Source organism: Numenius arquata, chromosome 4 (assembly GCF_964106895.1).
Source record: "Numenius arquata chromosome 4, bNumArq3.hap1.1, whole genome shotgun sequence".
Classification (NCBI taxonomy): domain Eukaryota; kingdom Metazoa; phylum Chordata; class Aves; order Charadriiformes; family Scolopacidae; genus Numenius; species Numenius arquata.
Genome location: NC_133579.1, coordinates 24,966,675 through 24,994,092, shown reverse-complemented (window position 1 = coordinate 24,994,092; position 27,418 = coordinate 24,966,675). Strand labels below are relative to the sequence as shown.

General features: G+C 41.9%; 1 protein-coding gene across 1 annotated transcript in view; it reads left to right on the top strand.

Annotated features, from left to right (window-relative positions):
- Window positions 1–4,264: 4,264 nt before the first annotated feature.
- The window catches only part of PIEZO2 (piezo type mechanosensitive ion channel component 2), a 325,545-nt gene continuing 302,391 nt past the window's right edge, over window positions 4,265–27,418 (top strand). The window contains exon 1 of the mRNA XM_074146852.1: window positions 4,265–4,328. Coding sequence (XP_074002953.1) covers window positions 4,265–4,328 — 64 coding nt within the window. The remainder of the gene's footprint in view (window positions 4,329–27,418) is intronic.

Below are 27,418 nucleotides of genomic sequence, written 5' to 3'. Positions count from 1 at the left end.
TCTGTTGGGGCACCTGAAAATTTCTAAGGATGCCTACTCAGCATACATTTGAGTGAAATGAATTTTCTTATTGTAAGGCAAGGCAAGCTCATCATTTAAGAGGATAAAATACTTACTGACTACTGCTGGTACTGGGGAGTTAAACTGACTCTGAACCAAAAGTCAGTTTGAACTGTTTTTTTTAAACTTTTCTTGAACCAGAACCGAACTTGAATGTTATTTTGAAGTTTAGCTGACTTCATGCTGGAAGTGAACAATAAGAGCTTCAGTCAGAGCTGAATGTGAACTAAGTCACAAAACTGAATGGCTTGACTCCTGGTGGGCCACTGCAGGCTGCTCCCCCAGCTGCTGACAGGGCTGGCCAGGAGGAGGACTTCCAGAATAGGTAAGAGGAGCAGGATGTTTTCATGTAGTCTTAGGGAGCATGGATCAAGAGACATAACACACTAGTTAATCATCACTGTAAATGTTAAAGCCATTTCCTTCCCCACAGGTCCCCAAAGCAGGAGTCTCATATTGTAAGAATAACAAATGTAAACCAGCTTTGTATAGTAGTTACTGCTCTGAAAAGGCTTCAGTAACTTCCCTTGCCTTTCAATGGGACTTAATGCTTTGCTGCTTTTTTGTATGGGGGAGTTTTATTTCTTCACCTAGTTTAGCACTCATTTATGGAGCTCGCCAACTGTATGGATTGTCTGAGCGTAAATATATATATGTGTTTGTATATATTTATCCGTACAAAAGCCCTTGTTTATGTTATCCTGAGTTTGGATGTTAGAACATGATTCATATTCATAATTCAAACAGCTAAGCAAATAAGATAGCTGAGGCAATTAGAAGAAGTTCCTGAGCAGCGCTATTTTGGACAGTCAGTCAGGTCAACACAGTTAATTTCAATCAGCAATTCTAATGTTCTACCTGATAGAATCAGTGATGTAATATAGTCTCAACTTTTTTTTCCCACAGTAACTCTTGGCCTCTGATCTCTATTAACTGCAACTGATTTTGCATACTGGATGAAGCAGGGACAATGTTTTTCCAAAATTCCCCCAAGTTATTGCCACAGGAAAGGTGCCAAGGTGAGGTGGAGCAAATATCTTCACAGCTGAAATTTGTTTCTTTTATTCTTCTTCCCTCTTTTCATTAAGGCCTCCTCAACTTGCCTGCTGCTAAAATATTTTCACCTGTGGTGGGTGTTACACACCTGGTGATGGGGGTCTGGGATCCTGGTTGTTGAAAACAAATGCTGGTAGGTGGTGAGATCACTGTCTACTCGCACAGCCTGGAAATTTCCTGTGGTTTGCAGAGGGAAAAAGAAAAACTGTATGGCCCATAGTGGGATATTGCTAAGTCGTATGCCTTTAGGGAAGAAGCAGCCCTCCTGCTTTATATTCCAATTGCTTTTTATGTCACTTGCAAAACTGGTGTCAACTAAATAAACTACTGGCAGTCCTCTAGAGGTTGTTCTCTATTATGTACACTTAATTCAGCAGACGCTTTCCCCATTAATTCAGTTTCTCTTTCTGCATTACCTATTTTAATCAGAGTCCTATGCTTTATTGTTTCCATGCTGGCTAATAGCGCTCCTCCAATTTTCAGGTTAATGCATCTACTGTTCCTGTCAACAGCTGAACTACACAAGGTGCTCACGATTCTCGGTAAGGCTTCACGCAGTTTTTTACACTTCTTACTGCTACAGAGGTATGGTTAGACGATGGATGTCTCGTTGTTCTTTCAAAATTATGTGTGTGCAAACAGTTAACTCCCGGCGGCTGTGGGGAACAAATGTTGCCATTTACACAAAAGACGTTTTAGCCAAAAGGTGGCACTGCGGCTGCACAAATTTTGCAGTAGATGAGCAGTCTGGCTGAAGGTAACGGGCCACTCAATACACGTATTTTAACTCCGCTTTTCATACCTTGTGAACGGTAAGTACTGAAAACTGGCTAATTATTTCCCAAACGCTAGGATAAAATCGGTGCTTCAGGAAGAAAACAATTTGGTAACTGTACTATAAAAGTAATAAATACTTTATCCTTGCTTTGGTGAATCTGAACGACCGAATAAAAAACCTGATCAATATCTGAAAACGTGCTGCCAAAGGGCATAGAATATTTCAGCTACGCGTGTATCCTACACATACGGGCTGCTCCTATTAACTGCTTGCTTTGTAGCCTCTAAAGCAAGGAGAGCTTCCTTAGGAACTTTGAGTTTTTGAGACAGATCCTGCAGTCTTGAAACAATGCTGGTGTTAACTTTCCCGTGGGCTAATCAGATACTTCGTTAGCAGATTAAGTACGACTGGATCCCAGCATTTGACCATCTACAGACATGGTCACTCGGCACATTCACAAAGATCGATGTGGACAGAAACCTACGCCAGAAAACTGAGAATCAAATATGCAGGCTTGGTTCAGTGTCGAGATTGTCTGGGTGAGCTGGGCTGGGCCGAGTGTGGGGAGGGAGGGAGGGAGCGGTGTCCCCAGGCTGTTCCCTGCCATTGAGTTAAGGTGTCGCATTCATCCTGCTGGGATGGGGCTGCGCTACAATCTCTTTAAGGCAGACAGAAGTTACTTTTAAATTCCACGCACACACTCCTGTCTGAGTGGGAAAAGACCATACCTCTTGGGAGGAGGCTTAGTCTTTTCGTGATATGGGTCCTTTTAATGGACCCGTTAGGCACATTGAATTAGCATCTGTAGCTGATTTTTCTTAGCTTTCCTGAGCATTTTCATGTATGTAAGCCTTTCTAAATTTTCTAATGTCAGAGTCAGTTAGCCTGTTACACAGTATTTGACCATCTGAATAATTGCCATGATTCATAAAACAAAAATCAGACGTCCACACAGCTCAACACATACCAGTTGGACCCCCAAAACACAAAGATTTTCTTTTTTCTGTAGAAGACCCTTTGTATTTTCCTGTGAGTCACACTCAAGTTTGCAAACGTTTTTCTCTACAACAGGAATACAAATTTTTTTTTTATTTAAAAAAAGCACAAGAAAGCAAAGGGTGCTTAGGTAACTGTAAGTCAAAAAGCCAGGACTTCAAGAGCAGATCTAAGACTTCCTAGATTTGAAGTGAGAGTGGATGAGGTCCTCACCTAGAAGAAGCACTGAGAATTTATGTTGAGGACCACAAGGTCACTGCTCCCACTTTCCCCTACTCCAGATCTCAGAGAGCGACGAGTTCTTTCCAGCCCCGTCCCCACGAAGAGGACGTTCTGTCTAAACTTGCCTCGTTTGAGTGGGAAGGATTGCGGTATATTGCCAAAGATTAAATGGGCCTTTATTTGTATTAATAACAACACGAATAACTTTCTATTTTACAGCACCACTATTTCAACCCAAGCTATTAGGCTTATCCAGCGCACGCACAGGGACACACCAGCTGGGCCTTGAAACCGCCCCTTTAAACCCACGGCACTTTCTAACCAGCACCGTATTTTAACGGGTAAAAAGCTTTCCAGAAAAGTCAAATACATTCCAGCCACCGCAGATCTTTTTTTTTTTTTTCCAGGCGACAACTTTCTTGTGGACCTAAACGCGCTGCTGAAACCTGGGGCTGGAAATGAACAAATTAGAGAAAACTGCTCCCCCGCTCAAGAAAAAAAAAAAAAAAACCAAACCAAAAAAACCCCAAAACAAAACACAAACCAAACCAACAAAATTTTAAGTGAAAAATATAAAAAAAAATAAATTCAAGTGAAAAAAATTAGATGCATTCCATTAAAAAACCACCCAAAACCGACACGAAAAGAAGCCTTAAGGAAAGCGGTGAAGTTCTAAGCGCAGACCGGGAGCGGGCCGGGGTTGGGGGGGAAGGGGGGCAGCTCGGTGGCAGGATGGTCCCGGGGCGGGGGGGGGGGAGGCAGCGCGCGCCCGGCCCCCTCGCGGCGGCGCGGGGCGGGGCGTGGGGAAGTTTCATTGCGCGGCGCGGGGCTGCTGCCGGGGGGGGGGGCCGGGGGGTGTCCGCTCCGCGCTGCCGGCGGAGGGAAAGGGGGCGGTGGGGGGAGCCCCGAGGGGGCGGGCGTGTGCGTGCCCCGGGCCGGGGGGGTGCGGCGCGGCCGAGGCGCTGGTCGCACGGGCTGCCGCCGGGATGCGGCGGGAGGCGTGAGGCGGCGCGGCTGCGGCGAGGCGAGGAGTGGGACGGGCGATGCTCCGCCGGCGCGGCGGCTCCGCGCACGGGCGGACCTAGGAGCGGCGGTGGCGCGCAGAGAGGGACGGCTCTCCGGCCGGCCGGCCGCGACCCTCGCCCCGCCGCGATGGCCACCGAGGTGGTGTGCGGGCTCACCTTCCGGCTGCTCCTGCCCGTGTGCCTGACTGCCGGTACGTCCCTCTCTCCGTCGGCGGGTCGCCGGGCGGGTTGCGCGTCCCGGGGGCCGCCGGACCGTCCTCGCTGCCCGGTTTGTGGGATGCTCCGCTCTCCTTCCTCGCGGCTGCTCCCTCCCTCGTTCCTCTATTTCCCCAAGAAACTTTTAAACTTTGTAGCTCGCCCCTTATTTCTTACATATTTGCTGTTAGTCGTTTTTTTGTTGCTGTCCGCCCGGGGGTGCGGGGCTCGCACGTGTGGCGGGGCTCTGCTCCCCGCCGCAGCACTGGCGTGCGGGGCTCCGCCGTTCCTCGCGCGGAAGAACCACCGCTGGCTCCCGTGCCCCGCGTCGCCCCCGCACCCTTGGGGAAGGCGTGAGACAGAGGAGGATTCAGCCCTTCAGGCGTTCTGGTTCATCCGCCTCGTTAGGGTTTCGGGGGTACTTTGTAAGCGCGGGGAGTGAGCGTCCTTCGGAAGGAGCAGTTCTCTTAATTTACGGAGGTTTTCAGGAGAAAGATTTTTCTTCTTTTGAGGGGGAGAGAGAGAAATTTCAGTTTATTAAATCGCGTTACTTTGCAGGCGGCCATCCAAGAGAGGAATTATTTTTGGATGGAGAACTGCGGTGTCCGGCCATGGGTGAATATGTTAATATTAATCCATGCCCTCCGCACAGTTTGAAAATAAAACTCTGAATAAGCAACGGTTACTCGTTGGGTCGGTAGGAGGACGGACTCGCCTCGAAAGCCGGGGTTGCGGAGGGCGGCGCGGCCGGGGCTGGGGCTGGTGCCGGCAGGGACGGTGGGACGCTGCGGGACGGGGGGAGGGAAAGCGTGGGCCGGGGATGGTGCCCACTTTCCGCAGGGCGCGGAAAGGAGCCTGTCGGCGGTCAGCTCCACGCCGCGCATCTTCCGCGGGCGGCGGAGCGGTGCCGGCCGTACCTTGCGCGGCCGCCGCGGAGCTCCCGGGCCGGTCCCGGCCACCACCAGCCCCTTCCCGGCCCGCAGACTTCCCAGGGCTTTGCCCTTGACAAGCCCCGTGGTGGCCCGGCCAACACCGCTCGATCTCAGTATCTTCCCTCTGCCTTGCGTGGAGGTGCCCGATGCTCTCGCTCCAGGTACCCTCCGCTGCATCCGACTTCTCCTCTGGGAAAGAGGATGCGGACCCCATCCCCAGGCCCGCCAGAGGCATGTGGGACCCAGGTTGCTCCCTGGTGCCTCGCAGTATGCAACCCCTCTTGTTTTCATGGACAGGCAGAGAAAATGCACTTTTTTGCCCATTGCTTTGGTTGAGGTGGTGTGGTGGGTGCCGTTAGCGGGGTTCTACAAAGTGTGAGATGAAGGCAGCTTTTCAGCCCACCACCAGTGCCTGCACCCGCTTTCCGACCTTTCCAAAGTCTGTCACCCTGTGCTTGGTGGCTGGTGCTGGGGAGGCCACAGTTCCCCAGGCCCATGGCAGCAGGTGAGGGGCCCCACCTGCTTTGAGGCCATCCGTGTGCAAGTGGGTGTCAATGCCTTGGTGGTCCGTGTGTGGGAGCGCTGTGTGCAAAGGAGCTGGGTGGTGGTGGATGGGGCAGGTGGCAGGTTGTCCTCAAGGCCAAAGGGTGGTGGTACCAGGCAGATCTTCCAATGCCAGGGTTGGGAATACGGTACCCCTTGTTTGAAACCTGATGGGCCCCATCTATGTTTTCTTTAGTCTAATGAAACATGTTTGGATTATGGATGAGGATAAATTTGCTGGAAAGACACATGGGGAAAAGGGAAGATTCTAGAAGATAGGTTGTGTTCAGGTGGAATTTATTTATACTACTCCTAATCACATAATATCTAGCTGTTAAAATATTGAAATAGTGGAGATTTTGTTCTTTCAGGTGCTCACTATAGTTCTCGCCAAACTCTATCAAAACAAGTTCAGATAAAATTGTTCTGCTGTACTGGTTCCTGATATTTAGTAATGCAGAGGTACTTTCGCATTGCAGTAATATCTCCACAGATGAGAACTGATGTTGTCATGAATTGCTTATGGTAGTAAATCTTACTCATCTGAAGATTAATCGAAATAAATAACCTGCAGGAGGGACTTCTCGTACTGAGTATGAAAAAGAAATCCCAATGCGGTGTTTCTAGTTTTGGACTTAGTGATCTTGTTCAGTTGGATTTGAGAAAGGAATCAGTAAATGAACAAACATCTTTTACCTTAATTTACTGCGTCTGTAGGTGTTATTCTTTTCCCCTTTACAAGCTGTTAGCGGAGTCCTCCCTAGGGTGAAACCTGGTTCAGCCTGCTTCACTTCTCCACTTTTCCTGTGTCTGCACCTGAGTTATCCCTCAGCCAATGCTCTCCTCCTTTCCAAAGCATCAGGGAAGTGTTTCGTGGGCTTCTGGAAAAAGGCTTTTTAGAGTTCATATATCAGAGTGATGGTTTTTTATGTGACTTACACTGAGGCTACATCCGCAGCTGAAAAGCTGCCACGAGGACGCAGAGTGATGCCTTGTCTCTCCCACCCCTGTCTGAGCAGTAAATGTGTCTGGCAGCACCAAAAGGGTGGAAATACGGAGTTGTTCATTTGGTTCAGAATCCGTGCATGTGTGATTTTAAAATGCTGGATAGATTAATGTAGTTTCTTATTGTGGTATAATTTGCATTTCTGTTTCTAAGAGTAGAAAGTAACAAGGTTGGAGAGCCCTGATGAGGTGTGTGGAGGGCAATGGCAGCTGTGGTGAACTTGTTAAAAATAACACATCTGCTAAGCTGAAAGGTGATTCTTTATATACTTTAAAAATGGTTAATGCTTTAAATCCTTAATACTTTAAATACTTTATTTTAAAAGTAAGTAAAACTTAAATACAAATGCTAGTTATCTTTACTGGTATGAAATACTTTCCAAGCATTGATTACTACCACGTAACTGAGAAAACACAATTGCTTGTAAGAATTTTTTAGGATCAGATCTGTAGCACTGAAAAATGTAATCTTGTGCAGGTAAGCCTAGATGTATTCATTTAAATCTCAAGAATGGCATGTCTTGAGTGTCTGCCGAAGACAGGAAATTTAACATGTACAAAATGAAAGATTTCGGAGATTGAAAAGCTGATTGTAGGGTTATGACTTCAAAGTTGATCCACCATCATGTTATTTTCATGATAAAATCTTACGTTCAGTCTGATGCGAGCCTAGAGCTTAAATGATAACTCATGGTAACGTGGAACTTCCTTGAAATTAAAGTACTGTGTTCTGTAATAAGACAGTTGGATCTGTTGTTGTTTTGTTGGGTATTTTTTGTTGGTTTTTTTGTTTTTTTTTTTTAGTGAGATTACTGCAATGTGATATTTTCCTGTATCATAGTACATAGTACAGCATGTTTCAGCATAGTACAATGCTGAAAAAACAAATAATAAAATGGAGGAGAGGGAGCTTTTGGCACTGGTGGTGGGAAGTGGGCTTTTTTTTGTGTTTTTTCAAGCTTGAGCCTTGGCATGAACCTGTCTTTTTTTGTTACTCATATGAACTTGAAACATGCACAATGTGATTTGTCTCTCTGACATGAAGCATCAGAACAATCTTTTGCTAATTGCTTTCTTTGGTTTATAAAAACTTGAACCACAAAGTTGCGGTTTACATCACTTCATAACAATTTTTAATTCTCCTGCTTCCAATTGTTTTACTTCACACACAATTCATTAGTTTTCTTTTAAGCAAAATAGTATTATTTTCAAATGGGGTGCTGGGAAAAAAATGCATAGAAAGAACACCTTTCTCTGGTTTTTGACTGATGCTGCTGGATTGTGTGTTATCAGCAAATCGGCTTCAGTGAGGTAGCTGCCTGGCCCAGGCACTTCCAAGAAGGTACACTTGCTTTCTCAACTCGTGAATTTTGACCCAGATGAAGTAAGAATTGTAGGAACTTCTAGAAAGTTGGGGTTTTTTTGAGAGGGTGAGCACAGGTATCAGTGTTTGGTAAGTGGTGGCAGGTAGAACAAAAATACTTTAGAGTTTTTTGTAGGTGACAGAGTTCAGATATTGGAAGTTTTCACTTGTTTCTTCAAGCCAAGTCTTTGAACTCCTGGTAAATAGAGGGAGTTACTTTTATTTCTCCTTTCAGTGACTGTGGTTCATCAGAATGATATTGAATGAATCAGAATGATGATCTCTTCAGGATATAAACGATGTGTTACAGAGAATATTTTTTAAAGCATACACAGTATTTTCAAAACCACGTATATTCAATTGTTGGAAGCGCCTCAGCCGGACTGAGGTCCTTGTTCTGCCTTGGAAGGAAAAGGTAGATTCCAACATGCTTGGGTGCTCTTTGACCTTTATCCCCAAATTAACACATATTGATGGAAACTTTGGAGGGGAAGCGTCTGCATTGCTATGTCAGCAGGTATTAAAATGCCGTTAAAATTATGTGTTTTAAAGATTATTTCAGAATCCAATACCTCTCTATATGTTTTGATGTTTTGAATTATTACTATTCACATTTTCTATAGAGAGTCAGTTGGATAAATCTGTAATATTAAGGCAAGTCTGTGGATGCAGTGAACGATGCCATGCAATAAATGTCGTTGATTTCACTGGAGGTAGCTATTTAAAAATGATGGCACAATATGACATTTTTTTGTGATTTTCAGGGAACTGAATGTTTTTTATGTGCCTCTCTGTACAGATGATGTCAAGGTGATGACAAAGCAAGTTGTGATGCATACTAGAGGGCAATTTGCGTAGTGATATTGCATATGACCGTATATGAGTGGATGTGTGTGTATACATACATATTTAAAAAACTGACATATTTTTAAAGCTGAAATAAATTTCACAATAGTCAGTGAGAGTGCTGCTTGTTATGCTCTAAAATTGGTTAGTTACTGAAAAGAATGCAAAGAAATGTTGAACTTTTTTTTTTAAATTTTATTTCTTTTTTGTTATAGTGGAACTGGGGAATATTTATTATGATGTACTGAGAAAATGATAGGGAGCAGCATGAGGGAGATTCACATAGACTTTCTGTTACGTTTTAAAACTCTGTTGTTGTCCCAGAACACTCATAAAAATGTTAGTCACAGCAACAAAAAGTCTAGGAACCCCTTAATGGGTAGTGTGCTAAAAAAAACCAACAACCAAACTTGGATGCCAGTTTGCAGAAGAGATCTTAAAATGGCTGTTAGGTTTCCTTCCCCCATTCAAATGTTTTAGAAATTTATCTGGCTTCTTTTATTAAAGGAAGTTTTGCCCAGTTAAATGGGAGCAGGTGAAAGGTGTCAAGGGGAATAAATACATACAACCTTGCCGGAGCAACATTTTCCAAGCTTGTAGGCACAGGGTTAGATTTTCTTGAGCACAAAAAGCAAATGTCATCTCAATCTCTGTGGCTTCTATCTTAGGTCAATTAAGATCCAGAGAAAAGTGTTTTGGGGAGAGCGGGGAGGCAGCAGTCGCCTGCAGGCACGGTGCTTGCTCTCTTCTGTAACAGCCATCTCAGGTTGGCTGCCTCTGCTTCCCCCTAACATGCAGGCTGGGAAACTCTATTTAAAGATGCATCCCATAGAGAATGGGAATAAATCGTCTCTCCTTAAGCTCTTACCACCTCTACTTATTTATCCTAACTGTTCTGTTAAGTGATTTGAATCCACTTAATGGTTAAGATGAGATAAAGCTGGAACCTATAAATTTGCAAGGCTTAGGGCTTGCCCGGAAGGTAACTTGTTCCACAGACAGTATTGAACTTGGGAATGGAAATCAATGGGAGGGAACTGATTGGAGAGAGTTACTTGGAGAAAGTGGACCTTTCGCCTGGTGACTGTAGGAACTGGAAAGCTTTTGAATCCTTTATTTGTAGTGCTGGAGCTCATGGGTATCAGTTGCAAATCATGTCATGCATGAAATTCCCTTTCTGTCTTTTAAACTGCAGGTACAACACTGAGCCATATAGCTGTTTTTTTAATCAGAGCAGTCAAATCATAGCATGAAATGACAGGCCTGTACGTATTTTGGGAACACATAACTCATTTTTTCTGAGGATATTTCTGAGGGAGGTCAAGGAGAAGAATGGTACTATTATTGCACCTGTACATATGTAGCCACAGAGCTCTTTAATTTCAGGTAGTTTACCAGAAGTCCAGAAATGTGGGAAACAAAAGTTCTTAGAACAGCAGGCTGGGGGGACAGAGTGCAAGAGTTTTAACCACTAAAGCACTAAAATAATTTTGTGGTGCAGCTTTACCAGCATGTCTGTTGGAGTTGGGGAGTTGGAAATGCTGGCAAAAGCAGACCAACTTCAGAGTGGTTGGCGCTGATGGAAGGACTCTTGGAGGGGAATATCATTAAATGGATCGTATCTGAGAGGGACTTCAAATGATGTGCTCCTTCATAACAAAATCTTTTTCACATGCATGTAACGCTGCTGGGTGTTTGCACTCCAGCTTTTCTTCTCGACATCTCTTTTCTCTTTCCCTTTTCACATTGAAATGATAGCCCTGATGAAGCTGAAGCGTCTTATTTCGAGGGTAATGTTTCACTTGAAGAACATCAGTAACTACTTTCTCATGTTGGACTGCAGCACTCTAAGAACAGCCTGTTTGCTTTCTATTGTGAAGAATGATGTTAGCAAGTGCTATTTAGTGAAAGAGTCTGTGTAGTCAAGTAGCTTTTACAAGCCTTTGTAATATCTTTAGGCAGGTCTAAAGATAGTGAAGTATGACCTGCTAAGCTAGTAAAAGGCTGTATAGTTGTTCTTTTGGGTTTGCTTTTTCTGTGCTGCAGCAGATTGACCAGTATTTGTAACTAAATCAATCCAGGTTTGTTTTCTAGGGTAAAAGTTTTCTCTGACATTACTTTTGTGGTGATCGCAGGTCTTCATGCTGTCATCTTGATAGATCTCTGAAGCTAAGCAGGTCAGAAGCCGCCAGCATGCAGATAAGAAGTTTTCAGAAAAAGCGTAGGTTGCTGGCAGGAATATGAGTGATGGAGTCTTCTGACTGTTGTACTGAGAGAAACTGGTATACTGGGGGTTATTTTGTCAGATAAATCAGCTTAAGATTTTGAATATTAAAAAAAAAAAAGCCAACAAAAGACCTCCACAAGTTGAATTATATAATATCCTTATTTTGGTGCGTTTGTTAGAAGCGTATCCTTTGATGCATTACGTTCAGGATGTGGTTGAACTAATGCACTTCTTCTCTTCTCCTGAGAGTCGTACCTGTCCATTTCCCGTCTTGAGTAGGCAGTTGTAAAACCTGAATGTCACATTAAGGTTGCTATTCTGTATCTTAATTTCTTTTATGTCTTTAATTCTGAGCTGTAGTGTTAGCCTTGATAATATCCTGTAGCAATGAATTCCGTGGGTGAACTCCACCGTGAATAAAAAGGAGTACTCTTTAATTTGTTTTCAGTTTGTTGCCTTAGTAAATAGTCCTTTGGATGGGAAAAAGTATGTATAATCACTTAAATCAACAACAGTCTAGTGTTCTATTTACTCTAACACTTTAGAATAACATTTGCAAGGCATAAAATCAACTGTTAAGATTAACTGTAGAAATTAACAGCTCTGAGTTTCCTATCAATTGTCTGGTTCTGAAGAGAAAGGGATGAGGATTATGTAAATCTGCCTTCCCCATAAATAAAGAGTTTTAGGACACTATACTTTTACAATTTGAAACATTAGAGTGTGCAGCATAGCACTTCTTCTCTGAGCTCATTCATGTAGTCTTCAGTTTGGAAGCTCTTGGAAATGAAGTAGAATTTAAAGAAGTGAGTCTGTGTGTTTGTGAGTGATACACTAATCACTCCCTTTTTGGCAAAATATTATAAAGCACGGGATTGCAGACATTACATACTCTGTCTACTGTTTCCAAGCCACTAATTTGTTAATGTAGCTTGACAGAACCATAACTTAAAACTGAAGTATTTAAGTAGTATTAGAGTGAGGGTCAATTCTGCTCCTTGTTCGGAAGTTGCATGGGAGACTGAAAATTATTTCCTTAACAGATAAGGGGATGTGTTCCAAATTCTCCATGCGCTGAAGGATGCAAAACCCTGTGTGGGTAAAGAGGTGCTAAACAAGTGCTGTCTTTTCCCTAGCCGTGTTAATACCACTCAATTAACTGTATGCAGAGGTGGGTTTTTTTGATGAAAGACATGCTATTAGAGAAATTAGCTCCTGGGTAATTTGAGGAACGTTGAACTCCTTTTGCTAGCAGTCCTGCATTCCAATTTGCAAGTATATGTTTAGCCTTTAACCTTAGTTTAGCTTTTGTTAAATGCAGATTGAGGTTGCAAAGGCTCATAAAGGAATGATCAGTGAAACATGTTAGGTAGCCTGTGTACCCCTTGTGACCTGAAAGTAATCCTTTCTCCAAATTGATAAATCTCCAGCTGTAATATGTGATGCTGATTACAGCATTAAGTATCACTGATATTGTTGATTTGCTTATCTAGGGAATCACCTGCTAACTTCCTAGCAAGCAAGTACAGTGACATTTACCTTTAATTTTGTTTTAATACATGGTCATATATTGGAAAATGTCTGGAATATGTCCAATGTTTGCATAGTGGCTGCAACCTGTTTGTGTTGTGTTTTTCTTCGCTTGTTATACTTGTGGCTTTTTGCAACATCTTTCAGAAGAGCAGTTTCCTGGTCACTGAGAATAGATGAATTCATAAGCCAAAGGCAAGTGAGGGAAGTTTGCCTCCACAAATCCTGATTTACGTAGAAAACTTTTACTGCCGTAAATAAATAGTAGCTCATGTTGTCACTTTGTTGGCCTACTTCTATGAAAGTATTGTTAAACAGTATTAATAGCTGTAATGTGATTGCTAAAATGTTTTTCAATTCATTGGTCCTTTGCTCAGGCCTTAGAATTCTAAAGACCTGTCCTATTACATTCCTTAATAACACCACATTTTTTGACACAGGTTCATACTTATATCCACTTATACAAGACAACAACCTAAAAGAAACTACATGTTTTAACTTTCTGAAAATTTGTCAGAGACCAGACTTTCTGGGACACGTGTATTACAGGGCATCTTTTAGGAGCACACTTTCAGTTGCAAGCATGGAATTATAGTTTCTACATTTTTTCATGAGTCATTGATAACACAAACATTTTCTTTGATGGCAATAATTTTGTGTTTCTGTATAAAAAAAATCATAGAGAAATATTTACAACTTTTCTAAATGCTAGATTTTAAAAGTGTTTTCTTCAGGTGGTAGTGCTGTCGGTCAAAGAAATTCTGTTGTGATACATGTGCCACCAGCGAGAGAAGCTGCATGATCTTTTTGATTCTTCCTCTTCCTTCTTCCTTTTCTAGATATTTAACACCTGTCAAATCAGTGTTTAATTTAGAGAACAAAGATCTGTGAAGTATGACCCTTCTCTCATATTTGTTAGCTAAATGCTAGGCATGTGTATTTGCAGTATAGTGCTATGTAAATAATAAATACTTCTTCCATAGCTTATTTTCTATAAATTGCAGGAAATCAATAACCAGCTTTTTTAAAAAAATGCTTTGGATAAGACCCCATTGCTCTGTTCTTGAAAACAAAGCTTCTGGTAAAGATAATCAAGTTTAGCACTTTCATCCATCATTTCAGTGTGTAACTGAGAAAAAAACAAAACAACCCCAGTGTGGTACTGTGTCTATCTGTCTCTGTGTGAAAATATGTTTCAACTGGAAAGACCTTAATCTCCATAGTTCGTGCTTTTCACAACGTTTTTTCTTATAAACCTGTATATAGACTTTGATGTGACATTTTCTCTGACCTTGTTGACTGTTTTCTTCTGAAGTCTGTTCAGGTTTCTTCTTATGACAGAACAGAACAAAAGACACTCCTATGGTTTTAATGATTTTTTTAATTAACTGTTTTCATACATTTGTTGATCAGGGGAACTCTTTGTGATTTACTTCTATGATAAATGACCTTCTCCTTCCTGCCTGATGTTACACATCTTCCTTTTCCTAAGCTTTCATGCTCTTCTTACCATATGGTACATTGGTCAGGACCTTTGATCTTTGTTGGGCAATAATGTATGTGACCATAGTACTATGAAAATGCATTTTTCCCTTCTTGCTCCTTGAGGGGCCTGTCATTTCCATGGGGTGTAGTTGTGTTCGAAAGTCTTCCTTATGTGAGCCTACTACTGTGCTTGTTAGCACAGCAGATTGTACAGCTTAGCTCAGAGCTTCACTCTTTACTTACTCTCAGACGAAACAACCTTTATATTCCCTAAGATACAGCACAGAAGAGAGCACAACGGATGGGGGAGAAAAACTTTGTCAGCTGCACAAGTCATATTTACTCTGTACCACACAATCCTTAAATGTACTCCCACCTCCTTTCGAAATGAATCCAATAATTGACTTAATCTCCTTCGTTAATGGCTGGTTGCTCTGAATGGAGAGCCCTGTAATATTTAGAAGGATTAGCATTCAGGGACATTTTGTTTTCCATCGCTCTTCTGCAAGTCATGCCTTTGTCATGAGAGAAGTCCCTGGTCTGAGAAAATTGACCATATTTTACTTCCTCGACCCAATACAGCTTTTCTCCCCAAGTTCTAATCTTTTGATTTGTTTGACCTTGAAACACAGTGTCTATGTGTATACTCTGAGGCAAAATATTATACAAGAAATACTGTGTATATATACAATTTTGTTGATACAATGTATCTTAAAATACCCTTCTGTAGTGTTTAACCTGTCAGCCATTTGTTCTTATTGAACTGAGTCAACAAACTCAGTCATCGTGGCCATTAGGGTACATAAACATCAAAACCTGTTTCTCACAGCTTTTCATTGTCATCTGCCAATATCACAGTTGCTTGGAGAAGTCCACATTAAAATGCAGAAAAGAGGCAATACACAAATCTTGTTTCCTACAACTTGGCTGCTCGGTGATGAGCTATACTGGCAATAGTAAGGAAGTGACAGAAGGTCCCAGATAGTCATTAGTGTGCCCTGGAGGATGAAGCTGTTGGAATTGCGAGAACTGCAGAAGAAGGATACCAAGTTCTTTCCTGCCTGTATTTACTGTTACTGTATTTGGGGGAATTCCATTTGTTTCTTCCCCCTATGGAGGAAGCTGTTTTCCTGGTGCCCTTGAAATGGAAAAGTAGTACGATTGTTCCAACACTACACAATATTGCAAACTGGAAGGAGCGAGAAAGTCTCATTACCAGAGTATCCTGCCTGCATAATTAATGTATGTTAGTCATTGTTGAAATACACTGAAATAAGAATGTAGCAGTTGTTTAAAAAAAAACAAACAAAAAAAAAAAAACAAAAAAAAACAAACAAGAAGGATGGGATAGCTAAGTCACGGAAACTAGCATCTGTTTTCAGCAGAAAGAATAATGTTCTGTGGGACAAGTAATTCCATAGTTATTCAGGTTGGGTTTCTCATACATGCTTTTGAAGCAGCTGAGGTTGGCCGCTCCCCTGCAAGATTTCTGAGGTGATTATAGGATGGGCTCTGTTTCGTCTCTGTTTCCTTCTTCATAGTACCCCAGGCTGGAAGGGACTTCAGGAGGTTTCTTTTCCAGTCTCCTGCTCGATGCAACACTGAATTTAAATGTGGTTGCTCAGGGCTTTTTCCTGTTGGGTTTTGAATGTCTCTGGGAGCAGAGGTCTGCAACCTCTTCCAGTGCGTAGTTAGCCTCACAGTAGTTAGTTTGGTTTTTAATTTCCCCCCTTATATCCTCCTGACTTCAGTTTGTGGCCATTGTCTCTCAGTATGCACCTTTGTAAAAAACCTGGCTCAGTCTTTTCTATAACCTTCCCTTAGGTGTTGGGGCGCTACTGTGAGGTGCCCCTGAAGCCGCGTCTCAGAGCTGAATGACCCCTGGTCCTACCACCTCTCCTCATGGAACTTTAAGCTCCGGCTCCAACTGTCTTGGGCACCCTCCCCTGGACTTGTTAAAGTTTATCAACATATTTCTTGTCCTGATGGGGGACAAAATTGCTTGTGGCATAGAATCATAAAATGGTTTGAGTTGGAAGGGACCTTAAAGATCATCTAGTTACAACTCCCTGCCATGGGCAGGGTCATCTTCCACTAGACCAGGTTGCTCAAAGCCCCATCCAGCCTGATCTTGAACACCTCCAGGGATGGGGCATCCACAATTTCTCTGGGCAGCCTGTTCCAGTGTCTCATCATCCTCACAGTAAAGAATTTCTTTCTAGTACCTAATCTAAATCTACCCTTTTTCAGTTTAAAACTGTCACCTCTTTTCCCATGACTGCACTTCCTGATAAAGAGTCCCTACCCATTTCTCCTGTAGGCCCCCTTTGGATACTGGAAGGCTGCTATAAGGTCTCCCTGGAGCCTTCTCTTCTCCAGGCTGAACAACCCCAACTTTCTCAGCCTGTCTTCATAGGGGAGGTGTTCTATCCCTCTGATCATCTTCGTGGCCCTCCACTGGACTTGTTCCAACAGTTCCATGTCCTTATGTTGGGGGCTTCAGAGCTGGACTCGGTACTCCAGGTGGGGTCTCACGAGAGCAGTGTAGAGGGGCAGAATCACCTGCTGGCCACATTTCTTTTGATGCAACCCAGGATGCGGTTGGCTTTCTGGGCTGCGAGCACGCATTGCTGGCTCATGTTGAGCTTCTCATCCACCAACACCCCCAAGTCGTCCTCCTCAGGGCTGCTCTCAATCCATTCTCTGCCCAGCCTGTATTTGTGCTTGGGATTGCTGTGACCCATGTGAAGGACCTTCCACCTGGCCTGGTTGAACTTCATGAGGTTTGCATGGGCCCACCTCTCAAGGCCTGTCCGGGTCCCTCTGCATGGCATCCCTTCTCTCCAGCATATCAGCCACACCACCGAGCTTGGTGTCTTCGGCAAACTTGCTGAGGGTGCACTCTATCCCACTGTCCATGTTGCCGACAAAGACGTTAAACAGCACTGGTCCCAGTATCAACCCCTGAGGAACACCACTTGTTACTGGTCTCTACTGGTACTCCAGATGTGGTTTAATGAGGCCTGAGTAAAGGGAAATAATCACTTCCCTTGGCTATGCTGCTATTCATACAGCCCCATAGCTTACATTGGAAGCCACAAGGAAGAAAAGATCAAAAACTTTTTCACCTTGTTTGAGTTTGAGAAACTTTCTCGCACTTTCTCACACACTGACTGTTTTTATTGTTCCTTTAAAAAAAAAAAAACCACAAACCTGACCAGAACTTCTAAACTGTGATCAGAAGATCATAAGTAAAAATATATTTATACTGGATATTACGTCTGAGGAGTTAGCATTGGTACCCAGGCAGAACTTGTAGGAATTTTTGTGTCTCATTTTTGTTTTAAGAACCAAAGTATTTAGTCTTTACAGTAAATCCTGCACTCTCCTCACATGAAAGTATATGCCTAAGTATGTTCTTCAAGATGTCCTGATTATGGCTTTTGGTTCTAAACTGTAGCAGTGGGTCTTGAAAATCCTGCTGTGAGGAATTGTTTCTTCAGTCTTTCACTAAACTCACTGATACCTCAAATCTCTCTCAGAAAGTCCAATTTTCCTTTCTTCATTTTAAAAATAAATTAAGACATATAGCCACAGCCAGTATCTGTAGGGCATGTTCTGATTTGCTGTGTCTTAACAGCGGCTGTGATCCAGTGGCTCAAAAAGGTCAGCCTTGCGTTTCTCAGCTGGAAGTGCTGATTATTAATGGATGTTATTCTGTAACATTGGCACAGTCATCTGTTACTGACTTACAATGAACAGAATGATGAATTAATGCAAGCCCTACACCATTTCTTCTCAATATCAAGAACTGTCCAATGCTGGCATTCTCTAAGGGGCTAACTAGCCAGTAAATTATTGGCATTATTTTCCCGGCAATCATGCTCACAGACTTGAATATTTTTAATTAGTCAGTATTTCTTGTTATTCTACAAATCACTGGCAGCTAATTTGTTTTAAAACTACAGGAAAAAATCAGTTCTGAATGTTTCTGTATTGCATTCTTTTCTCCTAGATGATGTCCATCTCATGTAGTATTGACAAATTACTTTTAGCAGTAGTTATTTTACTGTTGGGTTGCAATCTTGAAAAAAGTATTTGAAAAGCTGGCTTGCATTTTGAATATATGAAACACTTGGTGCTAGTCATTCACAGAATCTGTTGTGCTGGGTTTCATAGATCCAGCGGAATTAATTGTTTCCAAATTTTTTTGCATGAAAATGTCAAGATGTATTTATTTCTTCTACTTTAGTGTTTAGTTAACTGTTCTGCCTTTACAGGGTCAGCTCACAGTATATGGGAAATTCTCTTTCATTCTACAAGAAACATGGGAGAAGTTGCAGTTTAACCATATGAATAGTTGAAGTGTTTGTTGTGTGTAGGGTAGCTAGCATTCATTTGATAGAAGGCGAGTTACTGATCTCAGAAGTCACACGCGACTACTGTTTTTTCTCCTGTTCTGTACACGTCTGCCCTTAGGCAACAGATGATTTCAGCACGGAAAACAACAACTGATGTAGTATACTTGTAGCCACCCAGATGACTTTTCTGAGGGCTACTTGTGCTTTAAACTGTTGCAATTGTGGGAAATGTCCTCATGTTTTCCTGTAGCTTAGCATTTGCATTTTTCACTGTCTGCATCTGTTGCTCTTTCCCTTCTTCGAAAGGTTAACGTCACCCTCTGTGCAACACTACAAACAAAATATGTACTGTGTCATCTGAGAATATCATTGCAGCAGCATCATACTCAATTGTTCTTTTTGTTTTGTTGCCTAATTTGGCAGCCTGTTTCATCCATGGCTCAAACTGGTGTTTTATTGTGAGACCCACTTCGTTTCTAAATAGAAAAGGTATTAAAAACGTATATTTTTATGTACAGGGAAATATCAAGATAGTGTGTGTTTTAAAAATTGGTCTAGAAATATTGGTAATTTTAGCTTTAGCGTTTCATAAAGATTGTACGTTCAAATATTCCTGATATTCTAGCAAGTAGTGAGTATCTCTCTCCTCGCATGTGGGAGTAGAAAAAGAGCTAAAGAAGATGCGCCTGACTCTCAGAATTGCCAGACTCCATGTAATTTACTGAATCATGCTTGCCCGGGAATACCCATCCTTTTTGCAAATCAGACCTGACAAGTTTCCTGTTTGCATCCCATGTCTGTGTGTACAGAGTGAGTCAAATCTTGCATAGGTGGAGAGAAAGCGCATGCTGCAGAATAGCATTTTACAAACGTGTGTTACTACTAGAGGTAGTGAGGTAAATCAAGGTAAACATATGGTATTTTCATATATTGGGACTACAATACAACACCTTTTTTTCTTTTTTTTCCTTGAGATGATGCATTTAAAATCTGCTCAGGTAATTCATTCTGTTAATAACATTTTTTTTTTTTTTACTAGAATTGATAGAGTTTTATTCTTTGACATGTTGATGTTGGTAGCTAGGATTGGTGCACATTGGTTGCTTAACTGATTTTAAAATACCACCTTTCGGGTTGGAAGATTCTTTAATGCATGATACTAATGGCTTTTTTTATTTTATTCTTTTTTTTTTTTTTTTTTTTTTTTTTAAAAAAAAAGAAGTAATGATTCCTTAGGCTATTGTCCAAGAACAAGTGCTGCCAGTGCCAGAAGGTTAGTCAGAAAGTCATCATTCCATGGATTAGATAACATATAACATGCCATCTCATCTTAACAAAGTAGAGTAAATCAGAGGAAGATGTAAAACAAAATTAGAACTGCTATTGTTGCTGTGTTATGTAACTTGAAATAACTAACCAGCAGCTTGTCATTCCCTTCATTCCCGAGATATATTTGTATCTGATTAGATTGTTCCTTATACTTAAAATAACAAATATCTGAGATTCAGCCTCAAAGTCAGCAGTAGTGGTCTGTGGTTAGTGTATGACCACAAATGATGTCAATAAATTAATGATGTCATGGGTATGCACAAACAGCTGAGAAAGAGATAGTAGGAATGCAGTCTTGGGCACAAGAGAAGGAAAGTGTCTTTCATGAAGTGGTTAGTAAAAACTACAGAAGATACTATCAGTGTTGTTTGCAGAGCTGTTGTTAGCACATTAGAGTGAAGTTGTTTGTTTCATGTTGTTCTTTATCAAAATCCCTGGTAGAAAACATTGCCCTTCAAGGACCACTGCCACAGGCTGTAGCATCATCATCTTTCTTTAGGAACAAGGGGAAAAGATTCCTTAGGCTGGCAGAGTAGCCTTTGCTGTTAGCTTTTTTTCCTTCTCCTTTTTCATTTTTTTTAGCTGTTCCTCTCTGGTTGTATCCAGAATAACAGATTCAGGGCCCTCAGGGAGGTGGAGTGGTCTGAACAAAAACAAAAGCAAATTGCCTCCATCATTTAATATCCTCCTTGGTGCTTTCCTTTGTGTGTTTTTGTTGGTAACTGTGTGAAGATTGCATCTTTCATTGCAGTTCGCCCCAGCTCCCTGTCTGTCAGTTTTGTATTATAGTAAAATTAAGCTCATCATGTATTTAGATTGCTTCTAAAAGATCAATTACTAATAAGCTAGAGGTAACACAATAAAAAGTGTTATGATGGCCTTGACCTTGTTGATTTGAATCTTTGTATCTTGTATTGATTTCTTGTGAGTTTTGAGTGGTCAGCATCCTGCAGTAACCGTCTCTCTTCTTTTTTTGGAATTAACGTTAGTCAAATATAGAATGGGTAGTGCTACCTGAACTGTCTTATAATTTAAAAATAATTATAGCAAAGATGCGATAGGACTGGTTTCGTTGAGTCAGAATTACTGAAAGTGATAATATCAAACAATTACATCCTAATAATTTAAATGATGCTTCTTATAAGAGGAATTGGGATCCTTTGTAGTCGTTTAACAGGCAGGAGAAAGAGTCAGGCTTAGCCTTAAGTGTTTTTCTTAGGTTTGTGATGGAGTTCTGGTAACTTGAAAGTAGTTACTTTTAATGCACACTGGAAAATCTGCAATTGGCGCTAGGACCAAAAGAAAAATAATTTGAGAAAACTTAATTGTATTAATTAGGTGTGAGTACGAAACATGATATAAAGTTAACAATTTAAGGTATGCTATTCATTAGATACCAGTAAGAGACACAACTAAGACTGAGAACTATGATATGTGTCACGTTTTTTTGCTGGCATCCTAGGAAGTAGAAATGGAAGGATTTAACATTCAAAGGGTCTCTCTGTATGGAGATGTTAGCAAATCCAAAGTCCTTGTGAAAGAGTTATTTTGCTATGAGACAAAACAAGCTATTAAATTGTAAAGAGGATAAATATGTTCACAATGATGCGAGGGATAAATTTGTCTGGTCTGCCCGGTCTTCTAGTGTCTGCTGAAAACGTACACGAGAATTAATGTGAAGAGGAGAGGATGTTTCTTTCCAAAGATCTCTCTCTCATCGACCTGTTAGTGATTTTGTCTGTTAAAATATTTCAGAAGGGCTTTTGGTTTCTTTGTTTTTCTTACAGTGCTTGTGGAAACATCACCAGATAAACTGCCTAGTTTATTGGCTGGGATGGTGATTGCACTGTTTCTCTTACGAAGAACAAAACTTTGCAGAGGGACATCCAGTTACATCTTTTGTGCAGTAATAATGGAATATCTTGATGATTACATTGTCTTCATGGCATTACTGAATTCCTTAATATGTTGTAGTGAAGTAAATTGGCTTTCAAAAATGTGAGAATGTAGATATACCTAGTTTTCCTGCATGAAGTGATCTTATTTCCTTTTGTGGTAAATGCTATAAATCTGTAGCAGAGGTATAAATAAATGTTTGGTCCAGTACTAGAATTGGTAGGTGGAAGAGTTTTACCCTGTGATATTCTTCCATGTGGCATTAAAGAGAAAGGGTCTGGAAATTCTGTCTCTGAAACAAGAGTGGAAGAGTAGAATATTAAAAATTCAGGTCTAGTGGTGGGAATGGTTTTCTTTTTTACATAACCAGAGGGTATGTGGACACACACAGGAGGCATTTGAAAGTACATTTAAAGTACCTGGTGGATGAAATTAAACTTTCAGCTAAAGATCAACAGATTTCCTTAGTGCACAGTGAAGTGCTGTGTTATTTTGTTCAGTTGTGTGGGGTTACAGATATTTTCTATGCTTCCAGTGCTATTGTGCACTGGATGATCCTTCTGTTTGTGTTACAAAATTTATTTAATCATTTTGGCAACAATGAAGAAACATAATTACTCAACTTTGCCTGAAGAGATTGACTGAGCAGGGCAAGTGCCTCACCCAGTTTTCTGTGGTGGATGTTAGTGTAGATGTTGATAAACAGTAAAGTGTCCGGTACTCAGAAAAGTATTATGCGTGACTTTCCTTGCTCTTAATGTATACAGAAGTTAATCATATTTATGTATGTGTAACAATTTTTCTGTGTGAGGCTCTTGTAAAGAACTGAGATGGATCAAAGTACCAAGATGGATGACTGTTTTTTTTGACAGATTTCAGAACAATAAATATTCATCTAAAGCTGTAACTTTGTTGGCGCTTTGTGTGTCCCCTTTAGAAACCACATGCCCTCATGTGGGAGCTGGTCTGCTTCTGAGCTTGCCATTTTTTCTGAAAGAGTGAGCCATGGCTTATAGGGATCGTATTGGTATGACTCCAGAAAAAGTCACCTTCATTGGAAGCAAATTGAGTTATGCTTGAAGAAATATAAATTTACAAAAATTTACTGACCTGCTGAATGTCAAAGGAGAGAATCACTAATGAGGAAAACAATTATATAATAATGTGATTGCAATGCAATTGTGTGTTTCAGAGTATTTTAAGCCCGTTTTATGAAGGATTTGAAGGCAGACAGATAAAGGCAGTTAAGCAAAGAATATGAAAGAAGGAAAATGGAGTTTGAGAGGTGAAAGTACAGAGAATGAGAATAAGGAATATGTTAGTAGAGTAAGAAAAAGGGTGGAAGGTGTTTATAAAAAAGAGCAAAGAAATCACTGGCTGTTTTTTTGAGAAGTGAGAAAACGAGTAGATGTGTTCAAAGAGATGAATGATGTTTGGAAGCAGGCTAGGAAGATGAAGACGTCCAGCTAAGCCAGCTGGGAGACCAGTAATAAAACCAGCAAATAACACTGTGATTAGAAAAAGTGCGTTATTGATGGTGGCCAGCAAAAATGTGTGAATCCTAGAAATGACAGGGAAGGAAGTGACAGGACTGCCATAAAAGACTGTAGCGGAAGGGATGCAGAAATAGAGAATTGAAGATTGCATCCAAACTAACAGGCAATGAAAACAGAAATGGAAATCCAGAAGAGAGACAAAGGTTAGACTTACTGTGTTTCAAAGAGCCTCCATCTGAGAAAGTGACCAGGCACCTAAGAAGAGACATTAAAAGTGACAAATGTGAGGTGGTGCTGAAAGGAGAGAGTGGGGAAGTATATGTAGCTGGAAATTGCCGAGAATGAAATTTGGTATTCTGGGCTTGTTTTTTTTTATTTCAGGGGATGAAGTGTGTTACTGTGGAGATGATCTGATTTTGTGACTTACATCAGTCTCTAGCGCAGTTCAGAGTAATGTGCCTTTCCCAGAGATGATTAAAATTGTGGAAGAATCCGTGATAAATATTCTTACCTGTTGCAACTTGACCGAGGTACAGACCCACCTACTTTGGGAATCAACTGATTCTGGCTTGCATTTTAAAAATAAAGAATGAAAAAAAAGACCACAAACAAACAAAAAAGGTGCCTATCACGCTAATGTATTTTTTGTTTCATCCTAAAAGTTATTCCTAAATTTAGTTTCCTTCCCTGTTTGTGTTCCTGCTTTTCTCTCTGTCACATGTCCTTCTTTGGACATTGTGGTCCATGAAGGTCTCTGGGATGCTCAGTGGTCTGCATTCCTGCTGACATCCTTCCTCCTCACCCCACCCATGGTATGTGATATCTCCATGATGAATGGTAGAGAACGAAATAATGGCTATGACAGTCTGGGACTGGCTTATCAGAATTTGATCAAAGTGCTATGGCAGGGTTTACTTTAAAAATCGAAGAGCAACAACTGCCTGACTCGGACCACCTTGTGCTTCCAATGTGGTCTGGACTAGACAAGTGGTCTGTGCGGTGGGTGGGGAACTGGCTGACAGGTTGCACCCAGAGGGTGGTGGTAAGTAGCTGTTTTTCAAACTGGTAGCCTGTCATAAATGAGGTCTCCCAGGGATCAATATTGGGCCCAGCGCTGTTTAATATCTTTGTAAGTGATCTGGATGACAGGATCAAGTGTACCCTGACAAAGTTTGCTGATGATACTATCTGAGTGAGACAATGGACACTTTGGAAGGGAGAGACACCCTGCAGGAGGACCTGGATAGGCTGGAAAAGTGGGCTAACAAGAGCTTTATGAAGTTCAACAAGGACAAGTGTAAGGTCTTGCACCTGAAAAAACATAATCCAGGAGTGCAGCACAGCCTGGGATCTACTTGGCTGGGGAGCAGCTCTGTGGAAAAGGACCTGGGGGTCCTGGTGGACAACAAGCTCAATATGATTGACAAGCTCAATATGATTGACAAGTGGCTGACTATGAGCCAGCAGTGTGCCCAGGTGGCCAAGACAACCAATGGCATCCTGGCTTGTATTAGAAATAGTGTGACCAGCAGAAGTAGGGAGGTCATTGTCCCCATGTACTCAGCACTGGTGAGGCCACACCTGGAGTATTGTGTCCAGTTTTGGGCACCTCAATACAAGAGAGATATCAAGGTGCTGGAGCGGGTACAGAGGAGGGCAACAAAGCTGGTGAAGGGCCTGGAGCATAAGTCATATGAAGAACGATTGAGGGAGCTGGGACTGTTTAGTTTGAGGAAGAGGAGACTGAGGGGTGACCTCATCACTCTCTGTAACTACTTGAAAGGACATTGTAGAGAGGTTGGTGCTGGTCTCTTCTCAAAAGCAAACAGCGATAGAACAAGAGGGAATGGCTTCAAGTTGCAACAGGGTAAGTTTAGACTAGACATTAGGAAGAAGTTCTTCACAGTAAGAGTGATCAGACACTGGAACAGGCTGCCCAGGGAGGTGGTTGAGTCACCATCCCTGAATGTGTTTAAGAGTCGTTTAGATGTGGTGTTGGGGGATATGGTGTAGGGAAGAACTTTGTCGAGTAGGGTAGATGGTTGGACTCGATGATCCCAAGGGTCTTTTCCAACCTGAATGATTCTATGATTCTATGACTGAACAGTGTGCTTGCAGTGGCAAAGAAAGTCAACAGTTGCATCAGCAAGGGCATCAGAGATAAAGAAGTCACTATCCCACTCTACTCAGTACTTGTCAGACCACACCTGGAATACTGTGTTCAGTTTTGGTCCCCGCTGTACAAAAAAGATGTGGACAGGCTGGAGAGGGTCCAGAGAAGGGCCACCAACATGGTCAAAGGACTGGGAAGCCTGCTATAGGGGAAAGGCTGAGAACTGTGTTTGTTCAGCCTTGAGAACAGAAGGCTTAGCAAGACCCTATCACCGTGTTCCAGTATTTAAAGAGTACCTACAAAGAAGATGGAGACTCCCTTTTTACAAGGAGTCACCTGGAAAAGACAAGGGGTAATGGCTACAGGTTACTCCTGGGGAGATTCTGATTGGACACCAGAGGAAAATTTTTCACAATGAGAACAATCAGTCACTGGAATACTCTCCCCATGGAAGTGGTGGATTCCCCAACATTGGACACTTTAAAGATTCAGCTGGCAGGGTGCTGGGCCCTCTTGTCTAGACTGTGCTTTTGCCAAGAAAGGTTGGACCAGATGATCCTTGAAGTCCCTTCCAACCTGGTATACTATGATTCTATTTTGGACTGGATGTGGTCCCTGAGACATGGTCCCAGTGTTGTGTGCAGTGGGGTGGCTGTGTTGGGTCACCAGCAAGGATGGCGGTCCCTCAGCATGTGAAGGGTCTTAGTGCCTGGGGTGAGCACTTGGTGGAGATGATGCACGTGGCCATCAGCTCAGCAGAGATGAGGGCTTGCTGTCCTAGTGCAGAGAGACTCCCCCAGCCCACCGGCCTGAGCCTTGGGGCTGCTGGAGTGTGCTCAGTAAAGCTGCCTTCCTGCCAGTGCTGAGGGGATGCTGGATACCACAAACATAACAACCCCTGCTGCATTCTCAGTGGAGAGAGATCCTAGCTCCTTCGCTTCCCGGTTCCTCTGTCATCACTCACGCGTGGCGGCCATTTGAGTTATCGTGGTTTGCTGCTTAGGGCGGTGGTGACGTTTCCCGTTCTTCTGTCTTAACTGTATTTCACAGTGAACCCAAGGTTGGTGGGTGCAGCGAGTTCTGAATTCGGCAGTCAGCCAGCGTGAAATACATTCTCACTTGATGAGTCAGCAGCTCTCTGCTTCGTTAAAATCACGGTCGGTCTTATCAGCCCCAGTCAGCCGGTAATGGTGTTTGGTGGTTTGCTTGCCCAGGGAAGAGTCTGCTCAGTTTTGTCTTATGTCTCTGAATTGTGTTTTATTTTTTAATTTAAGAGAAGTATGTTCTTTCTTATGCTTTATAACAACTTGAAAAAGAAAAACAGTGTCATGATTGCATAAGGATACTTTTTACAAATGAATTAGATTCTTGTATTTTTCAGGAAATTTGATTTTTCTTGGGAACATTATTTTAGTCATCTCGTGTCTCACTGGGTTATGACCTTATTGTACTAGTGCAGCAACTAGGTCTTTAAGTTTCTTCTTCCAGGACATGTAAAAATAATTAAGTGGTGCTGTCATACACTGACTGAAAGGTTTCATGCAAGCATGTTTGTTCTGTGTTTCATATTATGTCACTAGATCTATTTGAATTTAATAAAATGCTGTACAGGCCTGAAACTTTGATTCTTACAGAATTTTTTAAAAGTTGGAAATTAATTTATTGACATTTACATTTTTTTGTTTAGAGAGAGAAAAGTTGCTTGTTTCTCGGATCTTCTATTTCACTTACTGTCTGTATGTTTCATTATAGGGATTATTTAATAATATTTCAAAATAGTAACTTTGCCTTCTCATTTCTAGTTTTTCAAGAATACGAGCATTTTAAGGGAAAACTTGAAGGTGGATTTATTTCAGTGATCTCAGGGAGGGAGAAAACCTGCAGAATTTTTAAATGCTTATTTGCTTTGAGAGTCTTGTGTGTTACTGTTTTTGAAAAACGGAACATGTTTATCTGGACA